Source organism: Sciurus carolinensis, chromosome 11 (genome assembly GCF_902686445.1).
Source record: "Sciurus carolinensis chromosome 11, mSciCar1.2, whole genome shotgun sequence".
Classification (NCBI taxonomy): domain Eukaryota; kingdom Metazoa; phylum Chordata; class Mammalia; order Rodentia; family Sciuridae; genus Sciurus; species Sciurus carolinensis.
In genome coordinates this window covers 57,070,768-57,086,945 of record NC_062223.1, presented here as the reverse complement: position 1 = coordinate 57,086,945, position 16,178 = coordinate 57,070,768, and the positions used below count along the sequence as shown (strand labels likewise).

The 16,178-nt window shown below is 45.2% G+C and overlaps 1 protein-coding gene across 8 annotated transcripts in view; it reads left to right on the top strand.

Annotated features, from left to right (window-relative positions):
• Window positions 1–16,178, top strand: part of Nav2 (neuron navigator 2) — a 375,768-nt gene that overhangs the window by 148,311 nt on the left and 211,279 nt on the right. For all 8 annotated transcript variants that reach the window (XM_047518211.1, XM_047518214.1, XM_047518210.1 and 5 more), the window contains exons 4-5: window positions 2,778–2,850; window positions 11,997–12,255. In XM_047518211.1, the coding sequence (XP_047374167.1) occupies window positions 2,778–2,850; window positions 11,997–12,255 (332 nt within the window). The remainder of the gene's footprint in view (window positions 1–2,777; window positions 2,851–11,996; window positions 12,256–16,178) is intronic.

Genomic DNA, 16,178 nt, shown 5'->3' with positions numbered 1-16,178 from the left:
ACTGTATGGGAACCAGGATGGCCATGTCAAATGGCTCTGTGGATTATGTAAGTGCAGGCTCCTGAAACAGCGAGGAGGACCTCCTGGGTTCCATCCCCAGCTATGCCATCAGTTTTTCTTACCTCATTTTATCCATCATTCAAGAACCAACCCCATCAAAAGAATGGAGCTTAGGATCTGGCCCAGAGGAGACATCTGCACAAGCATGGGAATTGAATGAATGATTAAAGGAATAGTACAACTTGGGGTTTCTCAACCTCAGTACTCATAACATTTTGGGTTGGAAGGTTTGTGGTCTGTGCATTGTAGGATATCTAGCATTATCCCTGGCCTCTACCCGATAAATGCCTGAGTACCACCTCCTCCCCCTTATGGTGACAAACAGCCCAAAACGTTTTCAGCAGAGCCAAACTCTCTCTTCTCCTCCACCATTTCTCCCCTGGCTCCAGTGGAGAAATACTGATCTAAATTGTGAAATTCTACTAAAGGATAATGACTTTTAAAAACATCAACACCAGAGGAAGAAGTATTTCAGGTAACCTACTTATAATGATCCATGCTTTTATTTGAATTTAACTTTAAAAGAATTCCCAGCACATGACTGAATTGAAATGGATCAAGGTTAGGTTACAGGAGGACACCACCATGTACTTTAAATGATGCTATGTGCATCAAATGCTCCAGAAATAAACCAAGTAAATGTATGTTCTACTCCTTGGAAATTTCTTCTGCAGAGTAGTGTTTTTCTTGAATGTGTTGGTGGATGTCTTTTTTTCTTGGGTGTCACACTGCTGCATTATTGCTGAAAAAACATAAGCCATGCACATCAACCTACATGACACTTTCTAGGATAAATATCAAGTGTACCATTTTTAATTTTTGCATGAACAGGGATTCAGGGATGGTCAGTTTTTTCTTCTTTTTGTCCACAGGGGCATAATTGCCAAAACCTCTTTCATCAGGCATGTGCAAGATAATAAAGGAGTAGTATATAGGAAGAGACAAGGAACGGAAGAGGAATTTCATTATTTTCTCATGATTTGGGATCTCTTTGTGAAGGCACCAAACCCCCTTGAGTGTTTTCAGCATCTCACCACTGTGTACTACAGAGGAGACAAGGAATGAGAGTTAACATTTTACCTTCTAGCTAACATTTTCTCTTAATAGTATAAAACAGCAGAGATGTTTTTATTACACTTACAAATGGAAGCATTTTGCTCCAAAAGACCATAGGGCACTGGCAGCCATTCTCTTCCCTTCTTCCCTCTCCCTCCAAGATGAACCTCACTTGAACCTCACTGTCAGTCATTCTGGGACTGGACTGAAGAAAGAGAGATTAAAAGCAATATCATTTTCTTCCTCCTGTATAAAGGCTGATTTTCTGCACAGTGGCAGGCATAACTTACAACATCGGCATTTGCTTAGCTTGCAAGAAATTTCATTCTGCCCCTTCTTCCAGAAATGAGAAAATGTCTGCCAGATGAGGACACTTCAAGGTGGGCTAGATGCTGGGGAAGAGGTTAAAACCTGTGCCAAAGATGCACAGATACAGTAACTTCAAACTCAGGATTGAGTGGATTCTTATAGGAGGGGCACAGTTTTGTCCCATAGACTAATTTAATGCATTTGGAAGATGTGAAGACTGGGGTAGAGAAGGAAAATGCCAACGTCAGTGGGAGAGTGGATGTGAACTTCAGGAGGACTCTCAGAGCCAGACTTCACTTAAATTAGAGCTCTTAAAATGGAAATGCTTTACACTTTCTGTGACTAGAAGGGGCCTCAAGAATTTGCTTGAGGATGGGAGGAGACAGCGTGGAAACATGTGCACTGTTCAAGACAATAGTTTATTAGCTCAAAATAAACTCCATGGGTTAAATACTGGTTTGAGTGCCTAAGAAGGTCTATGGAGCCTGGGAAGGCATGTGGATGGAGTGGTTGCAGAGGAGAGTGGAGTCCTTATAAGTGAGAAGCAAATTGTGTGAAATTCAAAGATCCCCGTGCAGATCAAAAGCAATTTCCTTTATTTATGGTCATCAGTGACATTAATCAAGCCAGAACATTTTCCTTTAAACCAAAAAAGTAATTCGCCCTGACAACTGAAGTCAGATCAAACCTTTGGGGATGACCTAATTGTTCTCTTGTGAGGGCTAGCTATCAGTTCGCCTTTAGCTGTGGCTTCAGTTCCATCAAACCTGGGAGGCCTCCCAGACCCCTGCAGGGGGTCTCTTCTTGCTACAAAGAGCACAAAGAACAGAGAGGTTTGGGAGACCACAACTCTCTCTGGCCATCTGCAATGCCTGCCATCCTGAGAATTTTGTGAGCAAGCTCTACCCAGATTCTTGCTGAAACTCCCATTCACCGTTTGTGCATCTGACTGTCTGCTGCTTCAGTGACTGGAAATTTCTCCCAGCTGCTGGGAGATGGGTGGGCACACCAACCTCATCCCCATCTCCATTTTTTCTGGCAACTGTTCAAATTTTCAGGATTGCATTGGTGCCATTGATCAAGATGAGAGCTCTCATTCCACCCTGGTTATTTTTGGCAGCTGTGAACAATCCAAGGCCTCAAATTTTGGCACCGTGTGGTTAGGATATTAGGTAACCTTTCCCTGTGCAAGTACAGACAAAGAAGAGTCCTGTGCTGCATCCATCCATCAATCCATCCATCCATCGGCCATTTTTACAGCATTCCATTTGTTCTTGGTTCCTAATAAGAGATGACTCTGGAGAAGGCTGAATATTAAATGTAAATTGTTGTTTTCTTTCCCCCCCTCCCAGATTGAAAACATAGATGCCTGCTTGAATTTCCTGGCAGCTAAGGGGATAAACATCCAGGGGCTGTCTGCAGAAGGTGAGTGAGAGGGCTGGTCCTGCTGCTACCTTTTCGCCATCAGGAATGCCCACCTGCTTGTTACTTACTGGTGATATTACCATGGTGAAGGGAGGCTGGTCGGCTCCTCTGCTTTTGTTTCCTTTCTGGCGGCTCCATGCTTGCCCAGTCTCAAGGATGCCAACTTTATGATAACCTGAAGAATCATTCTAAGAATGCAGTCACATCTGCAGTTATACCAGCCATCTGGAAACCACTGAGGGGGTGGTGAAGAGTGAGCTGCTCCTGCTGCAGAAGGACTGGCTTAAACAATGCTGACTTGATTCACCTGTCTGGTGGTTCACTTAATTATCAAGTCAAGCCTTATCTGTGGGAGAGAGAACACTTTAACCGCAGAACATGCTAAACTGTACAGCTCCCAGGGGAAAATGCTTAAGCCTTATCTTTTATTAGAGAAGCAGCACTTGTCCTTGTTCTTAAGGAAAAAAAAAAAAAAAAAAAAAAAGCGCATGAGATTTATTAATGCAGTACTATATTTCTACATCCGGATTAGTTTTTAATTAACTTAAATTTGGTCGCTAATTAGCACATTAGCATTTGCTAGTGTTTTACTGTTAAATTAGATATGGGTCTGGAGCTGCCTGGTCGGAATCCTTAGCCTCCTCAGGCAACACCTAACCTGGAATCGTTCACTCTCTCTCCTGTTTGTAAATACAAGCAGCTGCCAGCTCAGATGCTGCCATAGGCCCTGTGTCCTCCCAAACTCATTAGACTGCACCTGCCTCCAGCTTTCCCAGAACAGGTAAAGCATGGTACACCTTTCCCTAGCAAGGGTGTTTTTTGAAAAGAGGCGTGTGAGCATGGACCCAGGGAGGGTGGGGCCAAAAGGAGCAGTGAGGAAAGCAGCAGTCAAGTGGAGCAGGTAAGTTTGAAATGTGATGGATTCTATATGGGATCCTTTCCTCAACTTTGCTCTGCTAGTTGGTGAACGCTTGGTTTTTCTGGCTGTGTTCCTGAGCTGTAGTCTCTTGCAGTATTGGGGGTGGGGAGTGTGGCAGAAATGGCCAGTGTTAATGGCTTCTATGTATACCATGTCTGCAAGTGGGACTGTTGGAATTGTTTTGGGAACTCTGATACATTGGACCTATCCCCAGGCAGCCGTGGTCACACTGCTTCCAGAGGTCTGAGAAGCAGCTGTAATGTGGTCAGTCCCTGCTCTTACACTAGGATCCCTGGAAGACTCCTCTGCCCTGGGCAGGGTAGTGGGGGCATCATCCATGTGGAGTGCTCATTGCTGGGGCACGGGTGGTGGTGGTGGTAGGGATGCCAATTCCCATTTCAGAGAACACAGGATTTCCTCCTGGTGGGGAGTTCTTGTGCTGACCAGTAGGTGGCAGGACATGCTCCTCCTATTTGTCCTAGAACAAATGGACCCGGGTTCAGGTCATTGTCCCTCATGTAGAGCACTGCAGGGACTTTTCTAGAATTATGCTTAGAATCAAGGCCTTGGGGGATGCATGTCCTGCAGGCCTGCTTTTTCCTGCTGGCATGAGGATAGCTCTCCAGTTGCTCGGCACCTACCCAATGTCTTGCCTTCTGCCTCATTGGTTCCCCCCATCTGCCCCGACCTCTCGATACTCTAAAGCATAGCAATCTATGCAATCAGTATTTGTTGAATGAATAATTACCAACTGTGCTCCTAAGGGTTGATATGTATTTGCTCCTGTTCTCACAACTGAAACTGGAGTTTATAACACCCTCAGTTTACAGATATGAATCTCTGGCTTAAAGGTATCCCTGAGGCATGTTGCCAAAGAGGCATGATTTGAACCCAGGCTAATGTGATTTCAGAGCTCATCTTCATGGTATTTCCTGAGATGGCAGATGAATAAAATCTGCTCGTGCTATATACAGGTGAAAGAAATCAGGTTTAGAGCTTTTGTTCTCTGGAACATTGAGAAGGTGTTATGTGGCCCTCAGTGACACACTGTGCAAGGAGACATTCTGGCCTCTGCCCCTTTTTGATGATGGGCTGACCTATGGAACCCGAGCACAGGAGAGCATATTGTAACAGTGTGTTGAGGTAATCAACTCCGGGGTGTAACTACGAAGTGGTTCTGTGCTATTTCAATGTCGGCCCCCAACTGTGCTGTATTGAGCCCCCATCTTTCCTGCTGGGTTGAGACTCATTTAATGATATCTTGGCCAGAATCCATAAGTGTACCAGTCATGTTCAGTTATTAGAATAACTTTATGTCCAAGTTTTTGACTCGGCCTTGTTCCTTTTTAAATTTCTGTACTCAAAGCTCTTTTCTACCCCTACACCCCGGAACCTGCAGGAGGTCAAAGGGGAATGGGGCTTGGTGGCATGGCTTCCCACCCTCTCCCTTTCCCTGTTCCAGTGCGCGAGGCTGCAGGGTTTGGGCAATGGAGGAGGTAGGGTTCTCCTCTTGGGTAGCCATAATGGCCACGGTCCCAGGTAGTAGGCTCAGCATGTCCTGCTGATGGGACCCACTCCCATGCTGCTTCCAGGCCACTGGTAGCTCTTTGGTGAGATTCAGCCAGCCCTCTCACCATGGTCTCACAACCCCTCCATGTCTGACATGGAACCAGCAGGAACACATGGGCTCCCTTTTCCACTAGCAAGGGTAGAACAGGACTCCTGTCACCTGGCAGCAGTCCCCCAGCATGTAAGTTCTTTCCCTGCAACTTAGTTGACCCAGAGGTAGATTGACTGAGTCTGCTAAGCATATTTGCAACTCGGCCAGATCCCCTTTCTTGCCAGCACACCCCCACTTTGAGTGATTGTTTTGAAGCCTTCATTCCCCTGACTTCCACATGTTCCTTGGTGAGGGGAGGAGTTTTCCGGTTTCTGTGATCTTCAAGCTTCACCCTCCAAAATGACATTCTGTCATCAGATCTTATATGGATTTCTTTGGGAGGGAAAATAGGGAGCAGTGATGGTATTTGGTGCTGAGGCTGATTTTGAACTACTAGAGTCCAACTGGCTCCAACTTCCGACACCTCCTTGACCTTATAAAGAGAGAGGGTACCTAGAACCCTTCATCTTCAAATTATTCACTATTTCAGGGTATAGGGAATATCTCACTTGACATTATAGGATGGATTATAGGATGGGATCAGTTTATTGAGAACCTGCCATGTGTCGGTCACTGAGCATGTGTGTCTTATTTCACCCCCCAGCAACCCATTGACATCAGTGTCACTATTATCCCCATCTAGCAGATTAGGAAACAAAGGCCCAAAGAGATGGAGTTTTACATGGGAAGTTACATGCACCCGTGAGCAATGGCTAAGCTGCCCTCATCTGCTGATTCAGGGGCCTGTTGTCTCCAGCCACCTGCATATCTATTAGAAAAGCATTAGTGTTTAAAAGAATCATGTAGTTTTAATGCTTTTCTTCCTTTTGAAGATGAGTGAGTGCCCTGGGGTGCCTCCTCTGATGGAAAACAAACACATGGTAGTTGGAAAGCCCCATAGGTGCATCTCCACCCTTTCCCAGTGGCTGCAGCTGCTTCAGAACCAGGAGGGTGTGTGCACCTGTCCTTGCAGGTTGCAGCACAGGCCTGCCCCAACCTGCCTGTTAGAGAGCCACAGAGAGCCTTTGTTCAGGGGCTCAGACGGCGGGTGCCTGGGGGCAGAGATTGCAGCCACCCAGCCCTGGGTGCTGCTGGTGTGGGCCTTCCCTGGCCCAGGCCTCTCACCCTCTCAGAGTTCCTGCAGCTTGAAGCTCAGACACATCTCTGTCCTGTTAGAGCCTTGTCAGAGTCTTGTGGCTTAGCGCTCCCCTTCCCCGAGGTGATAGTCAAGATCTACCCTCCAGGCCTTCCTGACACAAACTCCACCTGTCATAGCTGTCAACTTGCCCCTGGGAGACCCCTATCTTTGGCCACTTTTGAGATCACCTGGGCTTTGTGCTACCTGACCTTGAGCCCCCCAACCTCCTTCAATTAAGAAGCAAAGGTCTAAGGTAGGACACATTCTTTTGTATTTTCTGGGTATATCCCATGTACCAGGCAGTGTTGGGTACTGGCATCACTGATAAGTCAGTTGTATAAAACAAGCCTTGATCCCAGTTAGTAAGAGAACTATGATAGTGCAAGCTACAGGAACCACTGGTGGCCAAGGAAAGGCAGGTCAGGTCAGCTGCAGCTGGGGCAGCCAGGAGGGCTTCACAGAAGTGCCAGCATTTCCCTGGGTGTTCTAGGATGAATGGGCTTTTCACCAGGCAGAAAAGGGAGATGATGGGAAGCCTAGACAGAAGGTGGGACATAGGTGACATGGAGGCAGAGGGGTAGTCCTTTATCAACCTAGCAGATTGTAGAAATGGAAGTAGGAAGATCCATCCAGGTGACTCTGAAGGAGCATTTGCTTTTGAAATGAAATCAGTCACTGATTCGATCACATCTCTCCAGATGGCCAGAGACCCAGGAACTGAGCTTGCTCCTACTTTCATCCTGAGCCAGACAGTAGGGGTTCTTATTGGACTGTAGAGTAAAGGCAGCAGGTGAAATGTTTCCATTTCTCCTGTTCACATCACCTGAGTGGGCACACAGCAGACTGTTTCTGTCCCTCTGCCCGAGGGGCCCCGTAGGCTCTGCTCCCACCCTCTCATCCCTCCTCCCCTGTGAGAAGCACAGTTGGCAGGCTTGTGAGCAGGACACAGAGGACCACAGGAGTGGGTGGAAAGGGGATGTGGTCCATGTCAGTTATGTAAGCCATCCATCTTCAGGAACAGACCATCGGATCCACAGTCCCTAGTCAGTGGAGGAACCTCACACAGCTGTAGCAGTAGGGAATCCACTAGGAGTCCCCTAACTCTGTGGTCTGCAGCAGCTCGACTTTTAGATCCTTTTTAGATCCTTTTTAGCCTCTAGAGCAGGTTTCTTTGTAGTGGATTATTCCATTACTTGTGACTTTGGAAATCAGGCCTGAGGTTTTTCTTTAAAAAACAATAAGACAATAACTCCTATCTTTCACTTCCCATCATGCCCAGTGTTACCTACAGCATCTGTGCAGATTAGAACCAGCCAGTGGGGACAGAGAGATCAGTCAGAAACCAAAGAACTTAGCATCCAGACAATGGAACATTCTAACGGAATGGGACCGTAACCTGTGCAGTGTGTCCTTCATTTTGCCTGAGGGTAGCCTTGGGAAGAGGAGGAACAGTGTTCCAGTGTTCAGTTAGCTAAGGTCTCCTTGGACAAGTCGCTTCTATCTAAAGTTACAAGTCACTTCTAAAGAACTTTGTTCCAGGTATTTTCCTTCTAGAAGGAAGTCTAGAAGGTGAGGTATGTTGCTCAGACACAAAATGATAGTCCTTTTCCCACACCTTGGGAAGGGCCACGAGGAAAACATTCTTGTGGGCTTACAGATTTTATTTTTAGGCCTCTCTATGGAGCTGGCTCACCAGGCCTCATGGAACACAGACAAATACCATTTGGAAATGTGGAAGGAACACAGTTCTAGCTATTTTTGGATCGTGTCTGTTGCAGACCACCCGAGGTATAGACTATGTGGCTTTTAGAGCATTCACCACTCTTGAGTTTTTGTGATCTGAAAAAAAAAATTTTTTTTTTTTTTTAACAATCCGAATGTCCATCATCAGGGGGATAATAAATAAAATATGGCATATCCATATGATGAGATGCTTCTCGGCAATATAAAGAAACTGATAAATGTTCTAACACAGTCGAACCTTTAAAACAAGATGTGAAGTGAAAGAAACCAGATACAAAAAACCGCATATTACACGAAACCATTTACATAAAATGTCGAAAAAAGGTGAATTTGTAGAAACAGAAAGTAGATTCGTGGTTGCCTGGGAGTGGGTTTGGGAATCAATTGCAATTGAGTATAAGGGATCTTTTTGGGTGATAGAAATATTCTAAAACTTGAATTTATTAAATTTGCTTAAAAAAATCACTGAATTGTACACATGACTTTATGGATAGAAATTTTATAATACCTTCATAAAACTGTTCTAAACATCAGAAAGTCACCATTTAATTTTCTCTAATATGAGTTATTCATAATTGATTTCCTTCTGGACACCAGTGACTGGCCTGCAGGGGAAAGAGGAGCAGAGCCCCCTTCTTGGGCTTGCTTTGGATAGAGATTCCTGAGCCAGTTTCTGAGGAGGCTGCAGGTAGAGGGACCATATTTTCTGAGCCAAAATGTGAATTACAGAGTCAGCAAGGTCCCAAATGCTTTGCACTCATTTTTTCCTTCAACAGTCCCATAGGAAGGCACAATGCAACATATGCTCAATTTTATAGGAGAGGAAAACTGAGGCTCAGAGAAGTTGAATCTTGCAACAAATCAAAGTCTGCAAATGATGGACCATAGAGATTTGACCCCAGGTTTCTCTGGCTCTTTTTGATAACAGTACTATCCCCTAAGGAAAAGAGGATTTATCAGAAGAACATTATGCTCTTTGGCTTTAGGGAACAATGGTACAAACCAGTGTGAGCAGTGAGTGGTTTGATGACCACAGTAGCTAGAGACAGAGACAGGACTGGCCTCGTCTTCTGCAGTGTGGTTGGCTCCTGGTCTATGGGGGTGCTGACAGGGATGTACTGACTTCTCATAGTGGGCAGCCCTGAGCCCCTGGGTGTGCCGAATTGTTAAGTCCCTCTCCTCTTTGTTCTTCTTACATAGTTTCAAAAAATGTGTGCTGGGATGTTTGACACACCAGAAGAATAAAGAATACTTCTGTGCCTACTAGCAAAAGTAGAACATTATCTAGTCTACTTTTTAAATTCATCACACAGGATGGCTATACATGTGAGCCAAGTTAGACCATCTTAGGAGACCAGATTTTGAGCTGGAAAACCCTGGATTTAGACTCCAGCTCCAGAATTTATTACCTTGGAAAGGTCATAAAACCTTTCTGAACTTCTCTTTCCCTATAAACAAAAGGGGGACAGCACTACTTACTCCTCAGGTGGCCAGGGTTAAGGGAGATGGTGCACAGGAAGAGCTCAACCTGGCACACTTATGAGTAATGGTGCTTGTTTTAAACTGTACAGCAACCTGATCCCTGTAAAAGGCAACCCAGGCTGCCTTTCTTGCCATGATTAGCATTATGTTCTCCCTCCCATGAATTCAGTTTTGAGGGGAAGTTGTTTCCCCAATTTTCTTCCTAGGTGCTAAACTGCAGGCCAGCATTTGGTTGGCTCATCTCAGTTCTTCCCCTCACCTGTCACTGTCCACCTGGGAGGCCACAGGTATGTCACTTCATGATGCCATGAATAAGATAAATAGCCAGTGGAATCTTCGTGTCCATGGTATGCATATGCTGCTAAGAATGTTTGGAAACAGTGCTGCAGGGGCATGCTTCTCCTTTGGCTTCCTTAGGATGGAGAAGGAAGCTGCCAGAGTGTTAGAGCTGAACTGCCCAGAGAAACCAGGAAGTGTGTCTGCTGCTATCTGCATTGTCCTGAGAGGTTCCAGCTCAGCCCTGGCAGGATTAAGAGCCCGCTGCCCACTTCACTCTCAAAAATACCATGGTTTGCACAATAAATTACAAAGTCCCCACTGGAAATGTCATCATTTTTTAAGATATGAACCTGGAGCTGTATGATAATCTTATTCAGGGTTCTGGGACTTTGGTTTACCTAGAATAACTATGAGCAGTGAAGGACTTCACTGTGCATGGTATGTTTTCACATATATGTTCTCTTTTGATATGCAAAACAACCTTGTGTGATGGTCCTGGCAATGTTGGTATTGCCATTTTTCCTGAGACCCAGAGAGATTAAGTGACTTGCCCAGGTTTGCACAGCAAGAGAATGATAAGAGTACAGATTGGAACTTATGGCTTATTTATATTCCTGTCAGCTTTGTTCCATGATCAGAACCTGCTGGCTCCCACAGAACTGTGTGAAGGCTGGATTCCAGAGGTGTGTACTGTCAATTTCTTCAGTGCCTGGAGTAAAGGATGCTCTAGCAGGAAGTAATTAGTCCCGGCCTAATGACAGATCACACCAGGACCAAGGCCCTGGCAGGCTGCCCTTCCTTCTCTACAGGGGTCAGGACTTGTTCTGGAGGGACTCCAGTCACACCTCTCCACTGGCCCTGAGGAAGCACTGTTTCTTCATGAGGAGCCTTTCCCCAGCTCAGTGCTAGTCAGGGTGTGCACTCCCCACCCCTCTAGCAAGGCCCTAGAGCTTCCTTTGTCCCACATCCTTCTTTCCCCTTGCCCTTTTGAGAAGAAATCCAGCCCAGAGCTGCAGCGAAGCAGAGACGACTGGGTTTGTTTTCCCTCCAAGTCTCTTCCTCCTGTCCCTCCTTGTGGGTGGCCCTGGTACCTTACTCCTCAGGGTCAGTTTAGCCTCTGGCCTTCAGCATCTGGTGTTAAAATACTGCCTAAAAGGAGGGAGGGCTCATGGAGAACCCCTTGCGATCTATAACCTCTGCCTGTGAATAAATGTTTTATTCTTCTCCACAGCTCTTTATGCCTGCCTTGAGGCACAGGCATCTGAACATCTAAAAATTACTGTCTGGAATAACAGAAGTATGCTTCCCACTCTGTTCTAATTTATTTTAATATGATATTTTGTGTGAGTCCCTCATGGAAGCCAGTCCTTCTAATCTGTCCCTACATCCATCCCAAATTACAGTTATTTATGTAATGGACAAGAGAGGCAGAGCCATATATTTGAAAGAAGGATGACTGGGTAAAGCAGAGCAAGGATTTTTGAAGTGGGCTGGTGGCCACTTGGCATGCTCAGTGTGGCTCGAGGCTTGGAACATGGACTTGGCAGAGCAGACTAGACCAGTGTGTCTCTCAGAGCGCCTAAGAGAGCCTCTATCCAGGATCGGCCGCTTTGCCTGCAGAACAAGCACAGTCTTGCTGGGGACGCTTGCTTTTCAGTGGTGTCCTTACTGAGAATTTCCTCTTGGCACTTGCCAGACCTCCAGTCTCGACTTGCCTGGTGTAGCCACTCTAATCCCAGAGGGGAGAATAAGCTAATTTCTTTGTGGTTTTGGCCTGCTTTTAATTGACTGTGATCCCAATTAAATGTTCAGGAAGTCTGTCATATCCTCAAGGAATTAAACTCCTGTGAGGGCTCAAGCAGCCCATTGAGTGGGAAAAAGAAAGGACTCCACCAGCTGACAAGAGTCTCTTTATTGTCTTGCAGAAATCAGGAATGGGAACCTCAAGGCCATTCTAGGCCTCTTCTTCAGCCTCTCTCGCTACAAGCAACAGCAGCAGCAGCCCCAGAAGCAGCACCTCTCCTCCCCCCTGCCGCCCACTGGGTCTCAGGTGGCTGGGGCCCCCTCCCAGTGCCAGTCTGGCACTCCTCAGCAACAGGTGCCAGCCACTCCCCAAGCCCCGTGCCAGCCTCACCAGCCAGCGCCACATCAGCCCTCAAAAGCACAAGCCGAAATGCAGTCCAGGTGGGGCTCCTTCCTCGCCGACCCAAATGCCTGTTTTTCAGGTGTAATTTGCACCCCAAATTATAACTTGTATCATTTATGGTTTCCAGTCAAGCTCCTTCAATGTGGAGTGCTACTGGTAGTTAGGAATTCACACGACCTTGGAAATGGATGCAATGGGGCCTCCTCCTGTGCCTGGCAGAGATGTGTACTTTTATAGGTCAGCATTGCCAACAGCCAGTGCTAATTAGCTGCTCCTGCTATGACTCAGGCCCATTACACACATGCTCATGTGTTATAAACAGCCCCTAAAATAGACTTCAAACCCCGTTTGTGTGTTGGCTTACAAGATGAATGCTCAAAGTTAGAGTAATTTATTGAACAGATGAGAGAGACAGAGCCATGTATGTGAAAGGAGGATGACTGGGTAAAGTAGAGCAAGGATTTGGGAGTGGGGATAGTTAGTCATTTTACTTAGTGGAGGTAAAAATTCTGTTCTAACAGATGCCTCCACTTTTCCAAAACAGAGAAAGTATGCCAAAGGAAGATTGCAAGTGTTAGCAGGGAAGTAGCCAGCCACCTTCCGTAAGTGCAGCAGTGTCCCCCAGTGGGAGGAGTAATCATGAATGTGACTGAGTTGTCTTGAACTTACACTGTGAAAGCTGTATTATGTTGACCTTAGGACTGATCCCTACCCTGAAGGATTAGTGCTTGGATCTTGCCAACCTTTCTAGAGGGACTGATGCTTGCCACTAGTACTTCCCTACAGCAATGTACAAGCACAAAATGCCTCTGTAGTGACTACCTCCTCTACTACAATCTTTGCCAAAGATTGCCATGCAAATCATTTTTTCACACTAAAATTAGAAACTGAACCCAAGGGTACTTACCACAGAGCTACAGTCCCAGCCATTTTTATTTTTTTATTTTGAGGTGGTATTGCTAGCCCCAAACTTTAGATCCCTTCTGCCTTGGCATTCCCAGTAGCTGGGATTACAAGTGTATGCCACTGTTGGTTCCCAGATAATCATTTGTTTTAATGAAAAATAAAAGTAGAGGATTAGGAACTAGAAAGTTTTTGGCTTATGATGAAGTTCTGCAGAAAATCTCATAATAATTGTTTTCTTTTAAACCATCAATCTTTAGCTGTAAAACCTAATGTCACTGATCAAATTGATTGCTTGATTTTATCTAATGTGTGCTACAAGGTAATGCTTTCCCTTTCCAGTGCCCCAGAACCCAACATTGATAGTCATAAGGCTTCTCAAACACCTTGATTCCCTTTGCCACCTGTGGTAGTTGGGCAAAACCCAAAGCAGCTCAAGTCTGACAGCTGCCTCATGGATGGTTGCAGCTTTTTTCCCACGAAAAGTGTGATTTCCCACTTGTGAGGCTGTTCAAACCAGCAGCAATGGTGTAATGTAAATCAGGTCCCCTAAATAATTATCTAATTATATCCATTATGGAAATTCATGGGATAGGAGAGATGCCTGGACTAGCAATGAGGAACAGCCAGCCTCACAGCCAGGCACTGCCCACTTTCCCTGGAGACCTCCACACTTGGGAGCCCTTCCCTGGGCAGAGGTTTCCTGATGACCCTGGATGATGTAAATGATCAGGGCATCAGGGCATCATTTCCTAAACTTCATTCTGCAGAGTGTTTACTTCCTAGAGTGTTCACTTCAGTTGTATTACAGGGGAAGGATTCTATGGGGGTAGAAACTGGGAGATAACCTGGCTTAGGGTATTGTAACTATTATTGCAATTCTGCTCAGATCCTTAAAACTGCCAGTATGCATTCTTGTATATTGTTAGTGCAAAGACTTTTATTGTCCAGCACTGTTCTAGGAACAGGTGAGTAAGATAGGCAAGGTATCTGCTCTCTGTGTGCTGCCAGAGGAAGATGACAAACAGGCAAATTAATGGAGAAAAATGTCAGGCAGTGTTGAGTGTTATAATAAGATGATGGGATTCAGAGGTGCTGGGTCACTCATTTAGGTTAAGTTGAGAACCCAAAAGCAAAGAGGGCTGCTATCATGTCCATGAAAGTTAGTTATGGCACGGAGGCAAGGTCACCAAGTGCTTGCTGTCAAACACTTGGACAGATTGGAAGGAAGGATCCCATTTAAGAAGCTTCTGTAGTCTGGGGAAGTATAGTGGTTCGGATCAAGTTGGTGGGGCAGGTGTGGAGATGGACTCATGCAGGATATTTTGGAGGTTGGGCCTAGAGGCCTAGAAGTAGATTTTTTTCTCTGGAGTGAGAAAAAGAGTGGAATCCCAGATAAAGCTTAGATTTCTGACTTGAGCAATTAGGTAAGTGGTGGCATTATTTATTAAGATGAGGTAAGCTAAGAGAGGAACAGGTGTGCATTATAAACCTGCAGAAGGAGATGTGGAAAGAAGCATTTTATAAGGCATCTCACTATATAGTGTTCTAAGGAACGTGCGCCCAGACCCACAGATTTGGGTCACCAAACCATGCTACCCCGAAGCATCCGTTTCCATGGTAGGTGTTTTTTTTCTTAGTAGAACCAGAAGTTCCAGTCAGAGCACCCATCTCTAAATACCCTTTACTAAATACCTTATCTAAGGAAGAGCCACACTCACGTAAGCCAGGTTTGTGCATTCATTTATTCCAGCTGCACAGTGGCTCCTGCCAACCTGACTTTCTGACCCTTCAGAGTGATGACTTTGGAGTGGGGCTCTACAGTGGCTGTATATTCTCATTGACACCTTTTTCTCGCCCAGGTTGGGTTGCGTCTGTGGATGGGTGGTTTCGTCCATTTTATACAGATACATTATTCTACTTCTCCTTCCAAAGAGTAATCTTGTTCTCAAGGTCTAGTGACGTGAGGTCCCACGCTAACACTCTAGCTATAAGTTTAAGAATGACGTGATTCCTTCCACCTCTGGCTCGGCGCCATTGTATTTCTAGTCCCGGATTCAATCTTTGATGACCAAAGTCCCACTGGAAATGATTGGACGCTTGATCTCTGGTGTCAGATGTTGAGGTGCCCCCAGATGCTGGGTGTGTTTTGGCCCTCTGTTAGAACCCTGCCAGGTTCAAACACACCTCGGCATGTTTTGAAGCCATGTAGGTCCAGCACTCCTTGGGGTCGCAAACACTAGAACTTGGCAGCTTTCCATGAAGTTTGCTAATGAAGGAGTTGTGGAAGGTGGCAAAGGAAGTCCGGGAGATTGGCAGGAAGGTTTTAGAGCCTCTCCTCTGGGGCAGCCTTGTGGAGACTCATTCTGCCTCTTCCCTCAGCAATTCTCACAGTTTACACGGTGGCTGAAAACTTGATCCACATTTCACCCCACAACGTTCCTCACCAGTCTAACATCTGGGACAGTCTCCAAGACTCACATTTCTCTCTCTCTGTGTCTACCTTACCTATGATCAATATTCAGTTATTTAAGAAAAATCTAGAAAAGTGCTTTTTAAATTTTATTTATTTTTTATCCATTCTTCCCTCTCTCCTCATTTTCCAAGAACAGTGAAACCAACATTATATTTGTCACTTCAGATCCTTTTATGAACAGGGCACAAGATATATGAATACAGGAAAGATAAATAGGCTTCATTAGGCAGTAAATAACTTCAAATTGTTATTCTATTAAACCCAATCAACCTTCTTCATATGTACAAATTTATGGTCCAAAAAAAGCCCACCAGAATTCAAAATTTTTTCAACAGACTTTAAGTGGTCATTTCTATAGCATTAAAAGCAAATATTTCTAAGACCAGCAAAATTTACAAACACCTTTACCTTTGTTTGGGATCAACTTTATGGGCTATTGAGGGCATGTACCTGAAAAGCACCCCAGTTGAACAAGTTTATGAAATAGAAACATCTCCATATTTAAGAAATGTAATGTAATACTTTACCTAGACATCTTTCTTTATGCCTTGTAAATATCTTAAATATCTCATTACTTTAGAA